Source organism: Macadamia integrifolia, chromosome 4 (genome assembly GCF_013358625.1).
Source record: "Macadamia integrifolia cultivar HAES 741 chromosome 4, SCU_Mint_v3, whole genome shotgun sequence".
Classification (NCBI taxonomy): domain Eukaryota; kingdom Viridiplantae; phylum Streptophyta; class Magnoliopsida; order Proteales; family Proteaceae; genus Macadamia; species Macadamia integrifolia.
Window position 1 is genome coordinate 34,222,424 of NC_056560.1, and position 15,965 is coordinate 34,238,388.

Genomic DNA, 15,965 nt, shown 5'->3' on the forward strand with positions numbered 1-15,965 from the left:
ACCCCAGGGAGACTCTCAACCCCGAAGTCTCTCCCCATACCTCACCCCCATGTCACTGTTTTGATCTCACAACCTCGCACTAAGATCTCTCCCCATCCTAAATCTCTTGCACAAAGTCTCCCCATCGCTCATCCTCAAGGTTATGGTTTGAGCTCGCAGCCCGTACTGAGATCTTTGTTTCGAGAGACGAATAATGATAGAAGAGCTCGTAGCCTCGCATTGAGATCTCTTCCCAACGCTGATTCTCTCGCGCCTAAAATCTTTCTAAATTGGCAACTCTATGTAAGTTAAAATTTTTGCTTTTTATCATTTAATTTGTTAGCACTCGATTGAACACATCTCTGTTTTTTAGGTTTGAATGGTTTGATAATAAAGAAATAAAACATCCTGGTAAATAGATGATGAGTCAAGAATTGAATTCATTCCTTATCATACTAACTCCTGCAGATCTGAAATTATATCTTTCCTCATAATCTAAAATTCTGTTTTTACGGTTTCCTATCAAAACTAACTCATTATCTTTTGAATTTATGATCCTTGCAGACTGTGTGTATCATTAGTTTTAATTTTTGCCAATCTCCTTTGCAACTTCCCAATTCTGGAGATCCAATGGAGCCTTATGGTAATTTCTTTTCAAACTCAATTATAACTATTGTTACTGTTTCTTTTTTTTAAATGCATAGGATACATATGGTAAAAAACATGATGTCAAGGTCAATCAGGGTCAAGTTGGAAAAAATCAGGATCAATCAGTGCCAATCCAAGCTGGCCTCCGCGAAAATCAAGGTAATCCATCCCAACCCGACCTAGCCTGTCCTGATCAAGGTCAATCAAGGCAGGGCGGGGCTGGGCTGGGTTGGGCTGAGCCTGACAAGGTTGGGCCTAGGCTTAGTATCTCAGCCCGACCTCAGGGCCTAGTTGGGCCTAGGTTGAGGTAGGAGGACTCATGTTTGGTTTGGAATTTAAAAAACCCAGCCCAATTCAACTCTGTTTTGCCCTCAATCCGTACCATATTTGCTGATCCATATTTGTCAAATACTAGAATCATGCTTCTATTGCTTACGGGAAAAAAAATAAAATTAAGTCATCCGCGAATACAATGTGATTTTATATTATATAAAATATGAGATCTTTAAATTATTTTTAGAACTATTTTAATTGCTAATTACCTTTGGAGAATAAAATAAAGGGTAATCAAAATTAGATTACATATTTTACATATACCTATAGAGGTGTCATTCAGACCGTTCCTATATATAGTCAAATTAAATTATATGTAAAAAAGTTTAATTAGTTTCTTACTAGTAGTAGCAAATAGGAATTTTATGTAGTATTAAAGGGGTTGTGTTGGGTCGGGCTACAACGAGTCGGTTCAAGTAGGGCTTATAAATGTGTTGATTAGGTCCGGCGCCCGATGGGTTAGCTACCAACATCATGAATGCACGTTTATTAATCGGGGCGATCCAGGTCGGATTGTAAACATGTCGGGCTCAGTTGGGCCTATGGATGCGAGCTCAGAATTGACACCCATAGCCTGGATTGAGGCCTTGGCTCAGCGCAGCCTAACCCTGATATATATAATGAGTTAACCCTAACTACCTAAGTATATAATCTCGCTTTAAATACCCTAGCCTCTTATTCCACCGAAAACGGAAAACCCCAGGGAGACTCTCACCCCCGAAGTCTCTCCCCATACCTCACCCCCATGTCACTGTTTTGATCTCGCAACCTCGCACTGATATCTCTCCCCATCCTAAATCTCTTGCCCAAAGTCTCCCCATCCCTCATCCTCAAGGTTATGGTTTGAGCTCGCAGCCCGTACTGAGATCTTTGTTTCGAGAGACGAATAATGATAGAAGAGCTCGTAGCCTCGCATTGAGATCTCTTCCCAACCCTGATTCTCTCGCGCCTAAAATCTTTCTAAATTGGCAACTCTATGTAAGTTAAAATTTTTGCTTTTTATCATTCAATTTGTTAGCACTCGATTGAACACATCTCTGTTTTTTAGGTTTGAATGGTTTGATAATAAAGAAATAAAACATCCTGATAAATAGATGATGAGTCAAGAATTGAATTCATTCCTTATCATACTAACTCATGCAGATCTGAAATTATATCTTTCCTCATAATCTAAAATTCTGTTTTTACGGTTTCCTATCAAATCTAGCTCATAATCTTTTGAATTTAAGATCCTTGCAGACTGTGTGTATCATTAGTTAATTTTTGCCAATCTCCTTTGCAACTTCCCAATTCTGGAGATCCAATGGAGCCTTATGGTAATTTCTTTCCAAACTCAATTATAACTATTGTTACTGTTTCTTTTTTTAAATGCATAGGATACATATGGTAAAAAACATGATGTCAAGGTCAATCAGGGTCAAGTTGGCAAAAATCAGGATCAATCAATGCCAATCCAAGCTGGCCTTTGCGAAAATCAAGGTAATCCATCCCAGCCCGACCTAGCCTGTCCTGATCAAGGTCAATCAGGGCAGGGCGGGGCTGGGCTGGGCTGGGCTGAGCTTGACAAGGTTGGGCCTAGGCTTAGTATCTCAGCCCGACCTCAGGGCCTAGTTGGGCCTAGGTTGAGGTAGGAGGACTCATGTTTGGTTTGGAATTTAAAAAACCCAGCCCAATTCAACTCTGTTTTGCCCTCAATCCGTACCATATTTGCTGATCCATATTTGTCAAATACTAGAATCATGCTTCTATTGCTTACGGAAAAGAAAAAAAAAAAATTAAGTCATCCGCGAATACAATGTGATTTTATTTTATATAAAATATGAGATCTTTAAATTATTTTTAGAACTATTTTAATTGCTAATTACCTTTGGAGAATAAAATAAAGGGTAATCAAAATTAGATTACATATTTTACATATACCTATAGAGGTGTCATTCAGACCGTTCCTATATATAGTCAAATTAAATTATATGTAAAAAAGTTTAATTAGTTTCTTACTAGTAGTAGCAAATAGGAATTTTATGTAGTATTAAAGGGGTTGTGTTGGGTCGGGCTACAACGAGTCGGTTCAAGTAGGGCTTATAAATGTGTCGATTAGGTCCGGCGCCCGATGGGTTAGCTACCAACATCATGAATGCACGTTTATTAATCGGGCCGATCCAGGTCGGATTGTAAACATGTCGGGCTCGGTTGGGCCTATGGATGCGAGCTCAGAATTGACACCCATAGCCTGGATTGAGGCCTTGGCTCAGCGCAGCCTAACCCTGATATATATATAATGAGTTAACCCTAACTACCTAAGTATATAATCTCGCTTTGAATACCCTAGCCTCTTATTCCACCGAAAACGGAAAACCCTAGGGAGACTCTCACCCCCGAAGTCTCTCCCCATACCTCACCCCCATGTCACTGTTTTGATCTCGCAACCTCGCACTGAGATCTCTCCCCATCCTAAATCTCTTGCCCAAAGTCTCCCCATCCCTCATCCTCAAGGTTATGGTTTGAGCTCGCAGCCCGTACTGAGATCTTTGTTTCGAGAGACGAATAATGATAGAAGAGCTCGTAGCCTCGCATTGAGATCTCTTCCCAACCCTGATTCTCTCGCGCCTAAAATCTTTCTAAATTGGCAACTCTATGTAAGTTAAAATTTTTGCTTTTTATCATTCAATTTGTTAGCACTCGATTGAACACATCTCTGTTTTATAGGTTTGAATGGTTTGATAATAAAGAAATAAAACATCCTGGTAAATAGATGATGAGTCAAGAATTGAATTCATTCCTTATCATACTAACTCATGCAGATCTGAAATTATATCTTTCCTCATAATCTAAAATTCTGTTTTTACGGTTTCCTATCAAATCTAGCTCATAATCTTTTGAATTTAAGATCCCTGCAGACTGTGTGTATCATTAGTTAATTTTTGCCAATCTCCTTTGCAACTTCCCAATTCTGGAGATCCAATGGAGCCTTATGGTAATTTCTTTCCAAACTCAATTATAACTATTGTTACTGTTTCTTTTTTTAAATGCATAAGATACATATGGTAAAAAACATGATGTCAAGGTCAATCAGGGTCAAGTTGGCAAAAATCAGGATCAATCAGTGCCAATCCAAGCTGGCCTTTGCGAAAATCAAGGTAATCCATCCCAGCCCGACCTAGCCTGTCCTGATCAAGGTCAATCAGGGCAGGGCGGGGCTGGGGGGGCTGAACCTGACAAGGTTGGGCCTAGGCTTAGTATCTCAGCCCGACCTCAGGGCCTAGTTGGGCCTAGGTTGAGGTAGGAGGACTCATGTTTGGTTTGGAATTTAAGAAACCCAGCCCAATTCAGCTCTGTTTTGCCCTCAATCCGTACCATATTTGCTGATCCATATTTGTCAAATACTAGAATCATGCTTCTATTGCTTACGGAAAAGAAAAAAAAAAAATTAAGTCATCCGCGAATACAATGTGATTTTATTTTATATAAAATATGAGATCTTTAAATTATTTTTAGAACTATTTTAATTGCTAATTACCTTTGGAGAATAAAATAAAGGGTAATCAAAATAAGATTACATATTTTACATACACCTATAGAGGTGTCATTCAGACCTTTCCTATATATAGTCAAATTAAAGTATATGTATCCCCAAGAATCCCTCCCCCCCCCCCCCCAACATAGAAGTTATCTTGAAAATTGTACAATATCAATAAATGTGTATTGATTTGGGTACTATGATCACAATGGATCTCAAATGGTCAAAGCTATTTATTTGGTTTTTATAATTTGGTCATGTATGTTATTGGCTTGAGCATATAGAACCATAGCTTTAAATCTTGGTATCATTTTAGCGTATCATCAGTTGATGTATATAAGAAATCCACTACGCTATAGCTGGATTGGAATAAGAATTCCAGCCCAATCACGCAATTATTCCTATCCAATTGCATGTAATCAATGCTTTAATTTCCACTACGTGTGCATTGACATGATAAAATTTGCTACCTAAAGTCCCTTCTGAGGGAGGCATTTCTTTTTTCTTTCTTTCTTTATTCTTACTATGCATTCACCTACTTAATTAATAGCAAAAAAAAAAAAAAAAAAAAAACCCCAAGCAATTCATATAAAATTATGAGAATAAATAAATTGGGATGATCTAATAAAAAAATTAAAAAGGAAAGAAAAATAAAAATATTTTTTTTTTTGAATTAAAAAATTAAGAAAAGAAGTACTCTAGGTAGTTCTTTGAAAAAGTTCGTCATAATGGTTCTTCTATAAGATTGGAGTATTTTGGGAACTTCGTTTACTAGAGGGAATATTAATCCTTTCTCTATAGTGGGTGAGCCCAAATTATGATATCCCATCACTGTTTTGTTGACCAAATAAATGTCAAAAAATTAATACAAGTTGTATAAATTAGTGACAATTGGGAAAGAAAAGATTTTGGGGTATTGTTTAGTATTTTTTTAATCATATTGGGGTTTTCTATTGATTAATAAAAAAATATTAATGAATTAATAACCAAGGAAGGCCATTCAAAATTTTATAAACAAAGAAAGAGCAAAAGTTTCTCTTGTTTGCACACTAGCTATGCCATGTGTAAATTTGATGCAAGAAATTCTACTGTAGAATATATGTAGTTAGATTTGATCAAATTTCATACTCAATTTTGATACTTTTCAAGTAGTGACATATCCTTTTGTATTGTTCAATTATCCATGTATTGGCATGCACCCAATTGTAATCGATGATTTTTAAGGAAAACAATTGTAGAGCACCGCTATTTGGTCTGATAGTTTATATATGATTATGTAACTAGTAGACTTTTAGCTCTACATATTTACATCCAATCATCATCTGGTAGATATTTGTATATATAGCATTGAGAATGAGGGATCCTAGGGTGTCAAAAACTAAACTGTAATGATCCAAGAATATGGCAAGTACTAGACCCGCCTGGGAGATCTGTGAGGTGTCCCCGCCAAGAATACGATAAGTACCAGAGGGTTTGGGAGATCGGTGAGGATGTGCAAACTTTAGTTCCACATCGCCTAGGGAGATATTTCTTGACTAGTTGATAACCTCTAGCTTCTTTAATATGGCACAAAGCATTTTAAAGCCTTAAGGCCCATGGGCCAAAAAGAACAATATGCAAAGTTAATGGGATCGGGGAGTTACAAATGGTATTAAAACAGACCCACACAGCTTGTGAGACCCCCACAACGTGTGGGGCCACAACAGGGACCCTGTGCCGAAAGGAGAGCCTTGAGGCCCATGGGCCAAAAAAAGTTAGACCAAAATTGATACTAATAAAAAAATATTTTTAGGGAAAACGATTTCCGACTGGGAATGTAGCTCTTGTGCTATATCTCATGTTTCTGTCTCTCTGCCATCTCACATAGGTGTGGAGAGTTACATTGCCAGACAGAAAACATCTTCTATTATTTATATATACATAGAAAATCAAAACTGAACTTTGGCACCAACTTATTTGGCCCAATATAACCCAAAAATTGACCCGATTCAGCCTGGCTGAAACTGGATTAACCGACACTATCTACAGTCCAATGCAATCATTTCCTGGGTACTAAAAAATAAAAAAAGAAAAAAAAAAAGAAAAGAAAAGAAAAGAAAAGAAAGAAAAAGACATAAGAAAAACGTGGGAGCAGCATTAAAGGTCGTTAGGGTATTTTTTTGGTTGGAAAAAGTAGTTAGGTTTGTAGTGTGAGAGATATGGTTCTTGGATTTTTTTTTTTTTTAAATTGGTACAGCACATTTCTCAGGTTTAATATATAGTATTAGAGATTGTATAGATTCATAAGAAAAACAACAAAAAGATTGTATTAATGCATTGTGTAAAGTCCTCTATAGGACTTTTCTGAAGGTAGTGGAGAACCCTTTTGGACGTCCATGGTTCCTCCTAAGTTGCCACTTGTAAAGTTCCTAAATTTTTTCCATCGTTCAACTTTTTGAGTTACGTAGGTAAATCACCAAAGGACCAAAGGACCGCCGGCGTTGAATGAAGGGGAGTCGACGGGAAGGAGACCGCCGGCGTTATAGTGGCGTGTGAATTGCCTCTGTTAATATTATAAAATTAATAAGATGATTAAAGGGTTGTTCTGAAAAATGTTAATTAAGATAACTGTGATTGAATTGAAAATTGATTCAATTGAAGGGTGAGTAGGGTAGGGTCTAGTATTGAGCGGTGAGCGTGTGTTGTACTGTAGTGAGGGTTGCGAGGGAGGTGTTGAAAGTTGAAGGTTGAAAAACCATTGAATGCAGAGGCTGACTAACTATGGTTAGATTTAGAATGGAGGGGGAGGAGGTATGGGTTTGACCATGTCCTCCTTTCTGCGTCCTGTGGGGTTGGGTTTTGTTTTTCTTTGGTGGGTATATGGTGGACTTCTTGCTCCTGTAGCACTTCTCTTCTGGCCCTCTGAACCAACCCTTTCTTTCTTTGTCTATCTCTTGCTTTGCATCTGTTCTTGTGGGATTCAATCATAGGTAGAGAAGGGCAGAGCTGCAATCTTATCTTCTGGGTTTTCATAGATCTAAGCCTTCTGGTCACCTCTCTGTTGCTGTTGTCCCTCTCTCTCTTGCTCTCTGGTTTGGGTGCTTTGATGGTAGAGAAGGATCTCAAAGGTTCGATTTTTTTTGGTCTTACTGAATGTCTTGCTGTTCATTTGCATCTTTAGGCTTGATCGTGATTTGGGTTTTTCTTGTTTTGTAGTTTTATGACTTTTCTGTTTGTTTTAGCCAATTGGGTTTTCTGGGTTCTTGTGTTTTCTTGATTCTGATCATGCACTTTTCTGGGTTTTTGTTTTCTGAGAAAGAAAAAATATTTTTGATTTTAATGAATATATTTGTTTTATTGTGATTTACAGTTTGATTTTGATGGACTGGAGTCTGAATAGTGGACGGAATCGAAACTCTGGAACTTTGTTGGAGCTCGGGATCGGACTTGTGGAACTGGGCAAGGTGTCTTAGACATAGACACCCGAATTCTGTGGTGGCACAGTCTTGTTTCTTGACTGATTGAGGAAGGCTTGGCTTTCATTTGCTGCTAATCACTCAGTCTGAGCTGCTAGGGATCTTTTCTTTTATCTGTTTTAGTTAGTAGTATTAATCTTATTTGTTCTCTTGCATGGGAAGCTCGAAGAAGTGAGGTATTTTTTGTAGTAATCGACGCCATGGGAGGGATTTGCTCGAGGAGTTCCTCTGTAGATAATGCTCCCAGTAGAAGTTCCCCTCATGCCAATGGTCATCTAATTGAGCATGGCTCTCGTGTGGCTTATCAGTCCCGTGAATTGTTGTTGAAGGATGATAATAAGTTCACTCCCTCATCCAGTAGGGAAGGCATGGAGAAACAGTTAGAAGAATTTTCATTTCAGGAAGTGACGGCCAATCCTAATCCTTATGAGAGCAATCATGATTATATAATTGATGATGGGATACCAAGATTATCCAGGGCTTTGTCACAGAAATGTAGATCAACCAAGTCCAAGGCAAAGGTAGGTTCAAGACAAATCCTTTCAGTCAATTCTTCCCATTTTCTCTCTCTCTTTTTATGGCTTAAACTAGCTCTTATATTTTCAATGTGCTTCAATAATTTTATTAGGAGGAGCCAGTTTGCATTAGTCAGATGTTGCTCAGTTTTGTAATATTACTGTGACCGTCTATCTACTAAGCTCATACTAAGATTTTCTAGACAGAATACTTACTATCATGAGAATGGGATTCAGTTGCTATCATAAAAGTGTAGCTAATACTAGGAGTTGCTTTAAGTTTAGCATTATTTATTGTTGAAATAAGTTACATTATAAAGAAAATGTCAAAAAGAGAAACATAAAAATCCTAATCCCTATACAAAACGCATCTTACCAAGACAGAAAATTTTGAAACAGACTGCTACGAGAGACCGCTACCTACCTTAGGCGTGACAAACAGTAGCTTCTGAATCTGTAGATAACATGAGGAAGTCCTCTTAATATTCTTCAAAGGCAAAAATTGGTAAAATACTTAAAATATCTCTCCACAGGTTGAGGAAGTTGGTTGTAGATGATGATGATGATGCTCTACCTTCTTTACCAGTATTGACAAGGAAGAGTTGGGCTCGAAATGAGTTGCAAGAAATTGAGTTGTCAGGCACAGAAGCAAATATTCAGCAGGCAGTGCTTGATTAGTGTGGATAAGGATTGTTTTGGGACTGCTCTTAATTAGCAGAGAGGAACATGCAACTAATCATTTTGGGAGTCTTCATAAACAAGTTCTTCAAAAAAGAGGATGGTAGACTTGAGACTGGCAGGAGTCAGATATATATTTATTGATATGGTTTACAGAAAATACATTAAATTTGAAAATAGACAAGTGAGAGGAGAGACAATAGCAACGGAAAAGAAGCGAAGGAGCGAAGAAGAAACATAGGGAAAAGGAATTGGTTCACCCCCAGGCAGAAAAATGTATAAAAAACACATGCGTACCAATGTCCACTATGAACAAATATCCTCCGGAAGGATCCCTTCATGCTTCCTGCTCTCCATGCACCTAACCTGGCCCTTCTCTCATACATTCTGACTTGCTCATTTACTTTTGGATTTTTTCTCTTCTTCCTGTTCCCAACTTCTATATCTTCTTGCAGCCCTCCCCTAACCTTTGACAGGTTGTTGGTGTGGGAGTTCCTTAGCTTTTCCAAATCCCTTGAGGGATCAAACATTGAAAAGAATTGTTTGCGAAGGTTTGACCCCCTCCATAATCTCAATATGGATCTTCAATTGATTTTGGGCACTCTCAGAAAGATTTTAGGGAAGGCTGCTTTTTCAGGGAAATAAAAGGAGAAATAGAAAAGAAAACAAATGTGGTGTTTGTTTTGTGAAAACGAAAGTAAATTGTAGGTGGCACAGTGTTGCATTTATTTCATCCTGTCACGTCTTTCACTCTCTCCCTTGACTCTATCCTCCCACAATTTTTTGTATGCAAGGATACAACGCAAAAGTTGGGATGACCTTTCTCAAAAAGTTGAACTTTTCCTCACTTTGATTTTACAACCAAACAAGTTCACATTTGATTTTTACCCTCCTTCACAGCCTTTGGGATGGCATCCAGATGCAGCTTTATAGTGCAATCATTTTCAAATGGAAACGCCAAGCCCTACTCTTTTACAGTTCTACCTGCTTAATATGACTGTTCAAATTTCTCTTTCACATTGATGGGAATAATTCTGTTCTGGTGAATTCTATTTGTTTGTTGATAATATAAAGAAGAGAAACAAGTTTGATTTCTTTCCCCACAAATAATTAAAAAAGTAAAAAAGGATCATCATCCACAACATTTAACCAAGTCCATCAACGTTTCTGCACTGCCAACTACAAATGACCTCTAGATTGGTTTCTAGAGAGATCCAAGTGATGCCAGTACGGTAGACAAATATTTGGATATCATCCTTGAAAACTCATGTGCAAGACAACGGACCATAAGCATTGTGAAAAGTGAAAACAACATTAGGGCTGTTTGCATTTCTGTGCAATACCAAAATAGTATTCACCTTATAGTATCAGCTTTGGAGAATCACTCTGGAATCTGGATGTCCATCTCTTACAAAGAGGGACAAGAAAAAAATCCCCCAAAACTCAGCATTATTTGATCAAAATCGATGAGCATGTTGACATGAACTGATGACCGTAGTTGTATAACAATATATTATATACTTGACCTAAAGCAATTAGGTCATAATATGATGCGATAAAAAATAAGAAAACCTTATAAATTGTTCGTTTTAAAGTAATTAGGATTGTTGGGATAAGCATGCTGCTTACTGATGTGTATGGTGAAGGGTGTCGCATCAAATTAAACAAAATTCTGCATCTTATTTGTGTCATTAGTTTGAAAAGATATTTTCCCTTCCTGTTCCTTCACTTTGTTCAAGGACATTTCTATTTCATTTTGCCAGATGCCGGTGCTTTTAAATGTGTCGGCATTGTTGATAAGCCATCAAAATCTAGCATGGGTGTTTAAGATATAGTTTGCAGTAATTTAATGTTGTTCACAGTGTAGGGCCTTTTATCTTTCAGAAAATGGGAAATACACCTTGCATCTGATTTGGACTGCTTTGTTGAAACCTTGTTGCACATAATTTTTTAATACTTTTCTGTGGTGTAACAGGTTTCAGAAGTGGGTTCCCTATTGGGTAGAGCTGGTACCGTCGGGCTTGGCAAGGCAGTGGAGGTCTTGGACACACTTGGAAGTAGCATGACAAGTTTGAATCCAAGCAGTGGATTTGTATCAGGGGTGGCAACTAAGGGCAATAAAATATCAATTTTGGCTTTTGAGGTTGCAAACACAATTGTTAAAGGTGCCAATCTAATGCAATCACTTTCAAAGGAAAACATAAGACATTTGAAAGAAGTGATACTTCCTTCAGAAGGTGTTCAAAATCTAGTATCGAGAGATATGGATGAACTTCTAAGGATTGCTGCTGCTGACAAAAGGTGGGTAAGGGCATTGGTAGTTTGCTCGGATGTTGAGCTAAGATATTAACTTTACTATGTTTTGTTGATTATCTATATATCTGCGGGCTTTCTTATTGGTCATTTATATCATGTTTACAGGGATGAATTAAAAGTTTTTTCAGGGGAAGTTGTCCGTTTTGGAAACCGATGTAAAGATCCTCAGTGGCACAATCTGGACCGTTACTTTGAGAAGTATTCTAAATGATTTCTTGCATGCTTCAGTTTTAGTGTTTTACTGCATTTGGTACAAATTATTCACTCTTTTCTCTTGTGTTCCTGTTATGATTAGGCGGGGTTCAGAACTTGCATCACAAAAAAAGCAATTGAAAGAAGAAGCAGAAGCAGTAATGCAGCAATTGATGACCTTGGTTCAGTATACAGTTGTGAGTTTTCATATACCATCTAAACCGGATTATCTAAGAAAATTTAAAATTGTCTACAATTCAAGTGCAGCTGGAATTCTGGTTCCCAGTTTGCACCAATTCGAAAATAATCCTGTGTTATCTTTGTTGTTATTTGCTTGTTGCTGTGAGATGGTATTTGTTTTTGGTTTTGATGGGAAATTTCATTAAAAAATCCCGGTAATTTTTTCTCCTTCATCCTCCTCATCTAGTCCCTTCATTTGATTGTATGCTCCTTTTGCCTTTATTAGATGTCTAAAAGGGAACCTCGATATAGAAGAGTCCTGCTCTATATGCTCATCCGTCATTATTTGATGGTTCACCGATTAGCTATTGAGCTAGTTACACTCTGGAATATATATATATATATATATATATTTTTTTTATATATTTATACTCTTGAATATGTTTACAGTTTACACATGATTCCGTGTATACTTTCTGAATCTGTTCCCTACAAAATGACCTGAAAACTTTCACTATCTGTCAACTTTAACTCATCCTTTAAAATGTTTCTGTTTCTATGTTTGCCTTGAATCATTTTCAGTCCTCTTTCTCCAGCAATGATGCTTCTGGTTCTAATTTTCCCCTTATTGATATATGATACAACCATCTCATTGTCCCCATGAAAATTTTATTGTCTTTCATCGATTTTGGTATTAGTAGCATTCATCTGCTGGAAAAGGAAGATAAAAGGTGGAAGCAGTTTCATAAACTTGGAATTCTCCATCACAGTTTTCCATTTCCACATCTCATTGAATCAATTGGCAAGTTGACCATAAGAAAACCATTAAGCATGCACTGTTTCATCCTCTAAACCCCTCTTAATATGAAGAATGGTGGAATAAGGAGAGGGATGCAAGGCAAGTGGGCTATGATGGTTGTTGGCAGTTGATGAGCTACCTCATCACAGGTTTATGTTCTTCAATCAGCATCAGAGGAGCAAGAACAGAGAAAACAGTCTTAAGTCTTTTTAATCCTTTCCAGCGTTAGGGCTTTCATGTACGATGTAGCTGGATTTACCCTTGTAATGTACTTTGGGGTAGATAAAGGCTGTATAACTTCCTTTCTGGGGAAAAAATAAAAAAATAAAACCCTTTCTGAGTGGGAAGGTGTATGTGATTTTGTCTCTATGCAACTGCCATTTGCCTTATATGTCTGGAGGGAAGCAAATCTATTCCTCTCTTCCTTCTTTGTGTGTGTTGGAGAATTTGGTTCCTCTTCTTCCTGGGTATCGTAATATGGAATGGGTGTTTATATGGATAATTATTTCCTTGTTTGAGTAGCAGCTTGAGCCATGCAGGAGAGATGGCAAGTCCTTTGGAACTTGGAAGATCCTGCATCATGTGGTTTATAGTGCATCAGTGGGATAGGGCAGTAAGGAGATTCTAGAAATACGTCAGCTTCTGTTCCCTTTATGTCTAGTGGTGTATGGTGTATGGTGTATGTTCTCTACCATGTTAAATTTGGTTCTTGCTCTGAATGATTTCATGATGCAAGTCCTATCATCACTACAAGGAATAATTGCTTGTTAGGATGTGATGCGAGAGCGAGAGAGACTCTCAGACCTGCAAGAGAAAGAAAACGCAAGAGAGAGAAGAGAGAGAAGAGATGGAGAGAAAGGGAGATTCATGATTGGGTCAATTAGACCACCTTCACCTCCTATATATACATTACATATAGAGAAGGCCTAATACACGTAAAACTGCCCCTAGTATACATTACAAAAAATTTGTAGTGAACGGTACTTCCCCTTTCTAATAACACCAACAGGATGGTCTTCATTTCTGCATGTAATGATAAATGTGCTGTGGCTCCCATGAAGTGGTTATGTGATCAAGTAAATTTTGGCAACTGATTCGTTGGGAACCTGATGTCACCTTGTGTTGGATTCCTTCCCCCCCCCCCCCTTTCTGTCTCTCTCTTCAAGAGTAAACTTGGAGTGTTGAGTTTGAGATGGACTCTACAACAATGACAACAACAACAACAGCAACGACTCAGCCTTATCCCAAGTAAATGGTGTCGGCAACATGGATCCGTAAAGCCAAAAGAAAAGTACAAGTAAAGGAGAGGGACACACCAACAAAAAACTCAGAATTTTTTTATTTAATAAGCAAACAAATGGCTATGTTAAAAATCAAAATCATCCAGCTTGGCTGTTTTAGTTTCTAATTAAGTCTTAAAATCCTGAAGATCCTCAGATCTATCTGGGTATTGCATTTCTAGGGAGCCATAGTTAAACTTCAGCTCATTTAGGTTGTTCGGTGGTAGCTGAATATAAGGAATAAATATCAGGGATCAAACTCCTAATGTTTTCCTTATTTTAAACATGTTTGGCATATGCCCTTAATATGCATGCTAATACTTGTCTTCCAGCTTAAATCACTGGAGAGAACATTGTTCTCTTGTTTTTTTTTTTTTTTTTTTTTTTTTTTTTTAAGTCTTGTTCACTCTTTACTTCTCCATTCTAGTTCATCTCCTTCAATGTGTTTCCTTAGGAAACTCTGTTCTAGGATTTGCTCTCTCCCTCTCTTGCTCTTGCTTGCTTAGGGGTGTGTGTGTGTGTGTGACAGACAGAGAGGTGTTATCATTCACATTCCATGTCTGCATTAGCACTTGCGGACCTATGGCTATGCAGTGTAAAAGATTGATGTTAAATGGGTATGATGTGGCTAATGAGAGACCCGATCTCCATATGGTTACCAGATCCTGGGTCCTTCAATTTTTCTGTGACAGGAAGTCATCTCGTTTTTTTTTTTTTTTTTTTTTTTTTTCAAAGAGTAATAATCCTCACATTGAGAAATTGATTCTTAAGACATGCTAGTAGACAATATTGGGGGTAGTTTTGTTAAGTTCATGTATAAATGTAAACACGAGGTAGGTTTCATAATTTTAAGAATCTAAATGATGGAAAATAAATGTTGCTACTTCTTTTGGTACAGGAATTATACCATGAGTTGCATGCCTTGGACAGATTTGAACAAGATTACCGGCGTAAACTTCAGGAAGAGGATAATGCAAATGCTACTCAAAGAGGTGAGTCGACCTTGTGTTTCCAAGTTGGAGGACCTTCTGGTTATGGATAGGTAGTATGGCAGCATGTCTGTGGATTTACAAGATACTTTGATTCCCAGTAAGCTTACTGGCTTACTGTACATTACAAACAGTTAAATTCCATATGCAAAACTTCTTATTTCTCTATCATCTTCTTTAGAAGGACAATTGGAATGTGGCAGATGGAGTGGTTTGACTCCACGTAAGTGGTAGAAGCAAGCATATACTCCTATAATGCGTGGGATTGTCATTTGCATGTGGTAGAAAAAGAAGCATTAAAAGAGAAGTGCATAAAGCTGCTAGTTATGCTATGGGTGGCCTCCCAGCATGGCCACTGATTTAACTTTGGATGTTTCACTTGTCTTTAGCTTGACAGAAATTAAAGAAATCCAAAACAATTGATATCTAGTGTGAGAACTGCTATCTAAGTGTTCAGATATAGGTGACGTCGGGAAGCTTCATTCTTCCAGGGTACCATGTTATGGTGAAAAGTACAACAACAACTCAGCCTTTTCCCAATTAAATGGGGTAGGCTGTTTTGGTGAATAGTGAATTCCTATATTTCTTTTATCATATTATCAATGATATCCTAATTAATAGTCCTTTGGAAATGTCACGTTCTGCATCTGAAGGGACCATCAGTGTCTTCAAATGCTTACGTCGTTTTGCAGTGTGTTATTCTTGGCAAACCAGTGTAAGTCTTTACACGTGGAGCATGAGCCTCATGTGCATTAAGTAATGAATAGATAAACACAGGCATATTCATCTGAATTAAAGGAGTGATGAATATAAACATGAAATGCATCAAATAGAGAATAATTTTAAAAGGAAATATGTGATAACTAAGAGGCTAATAAATTTTAGTTAAAAAGAAATACATAACATTCAAGTTTTCTTTTTTCCTTTTTTTTTTTTTCTGTTTTTTGTTTTTTTGTTTTTTGTTTTTTGTTTTTTGTTTTTTGTTTTTTGTTTTTTGTTTTTTGTTTTTTTGTTTTTTTGTTTTGTTTTTGTTTTTTGTTTTTGTTTTTTGTTTTGTTTTTGTTTTGTTTTTTTGTTTTATTAT

General features: G+C 37.3%; 2 protein-coding genes across 2 annotated transcripts in view; one reads left to right on the plus strand and one right to left on the minus strand.

Annotated features, from left to right (window-relative positions):
* Positions 1 to 6,814: 6,814 nt before the first annotated feature.
* On the plus strand, positions 6,815 to 14,884 carry LOC122075087 (protein PSK SIMULATOR 1-like; the record flags this gene model as incomplete). Its single annotated transcript, XM_042639983.1, is given in 6 exon segments — positions 6,815 to 7,584; positions 7,827 to 8,453; positions 11,101 to 11,426; positions 11,547 to 11,639; positions 11,737 to 11,830; positions 14,791 to 14,884. Coding segments are annotated over 5 exon segments (928 nt in total), but the record flags the coding sequence as incomplete, so codon positions are not given.
* A 103-nt stretch (positions 14,885 to 14,987) lies between these two features.
* Positions 14,988 to 15,965, minus strand: part of LOC122076419 (nudix hydrolase 8-like) — a 3,509-nt gene continuing 2,531 nt past the window's right edge. The window contains exon 6 of the mRNA XM_042641716.1: positions 14,988 to 14,998. Coding sequence (XP_042497650.1) covers positions 14,988 to 14,998 — 11 coding nt within the window. The remainder of the gene's footprint in view (positions 14,999 to 15,965) is intronic.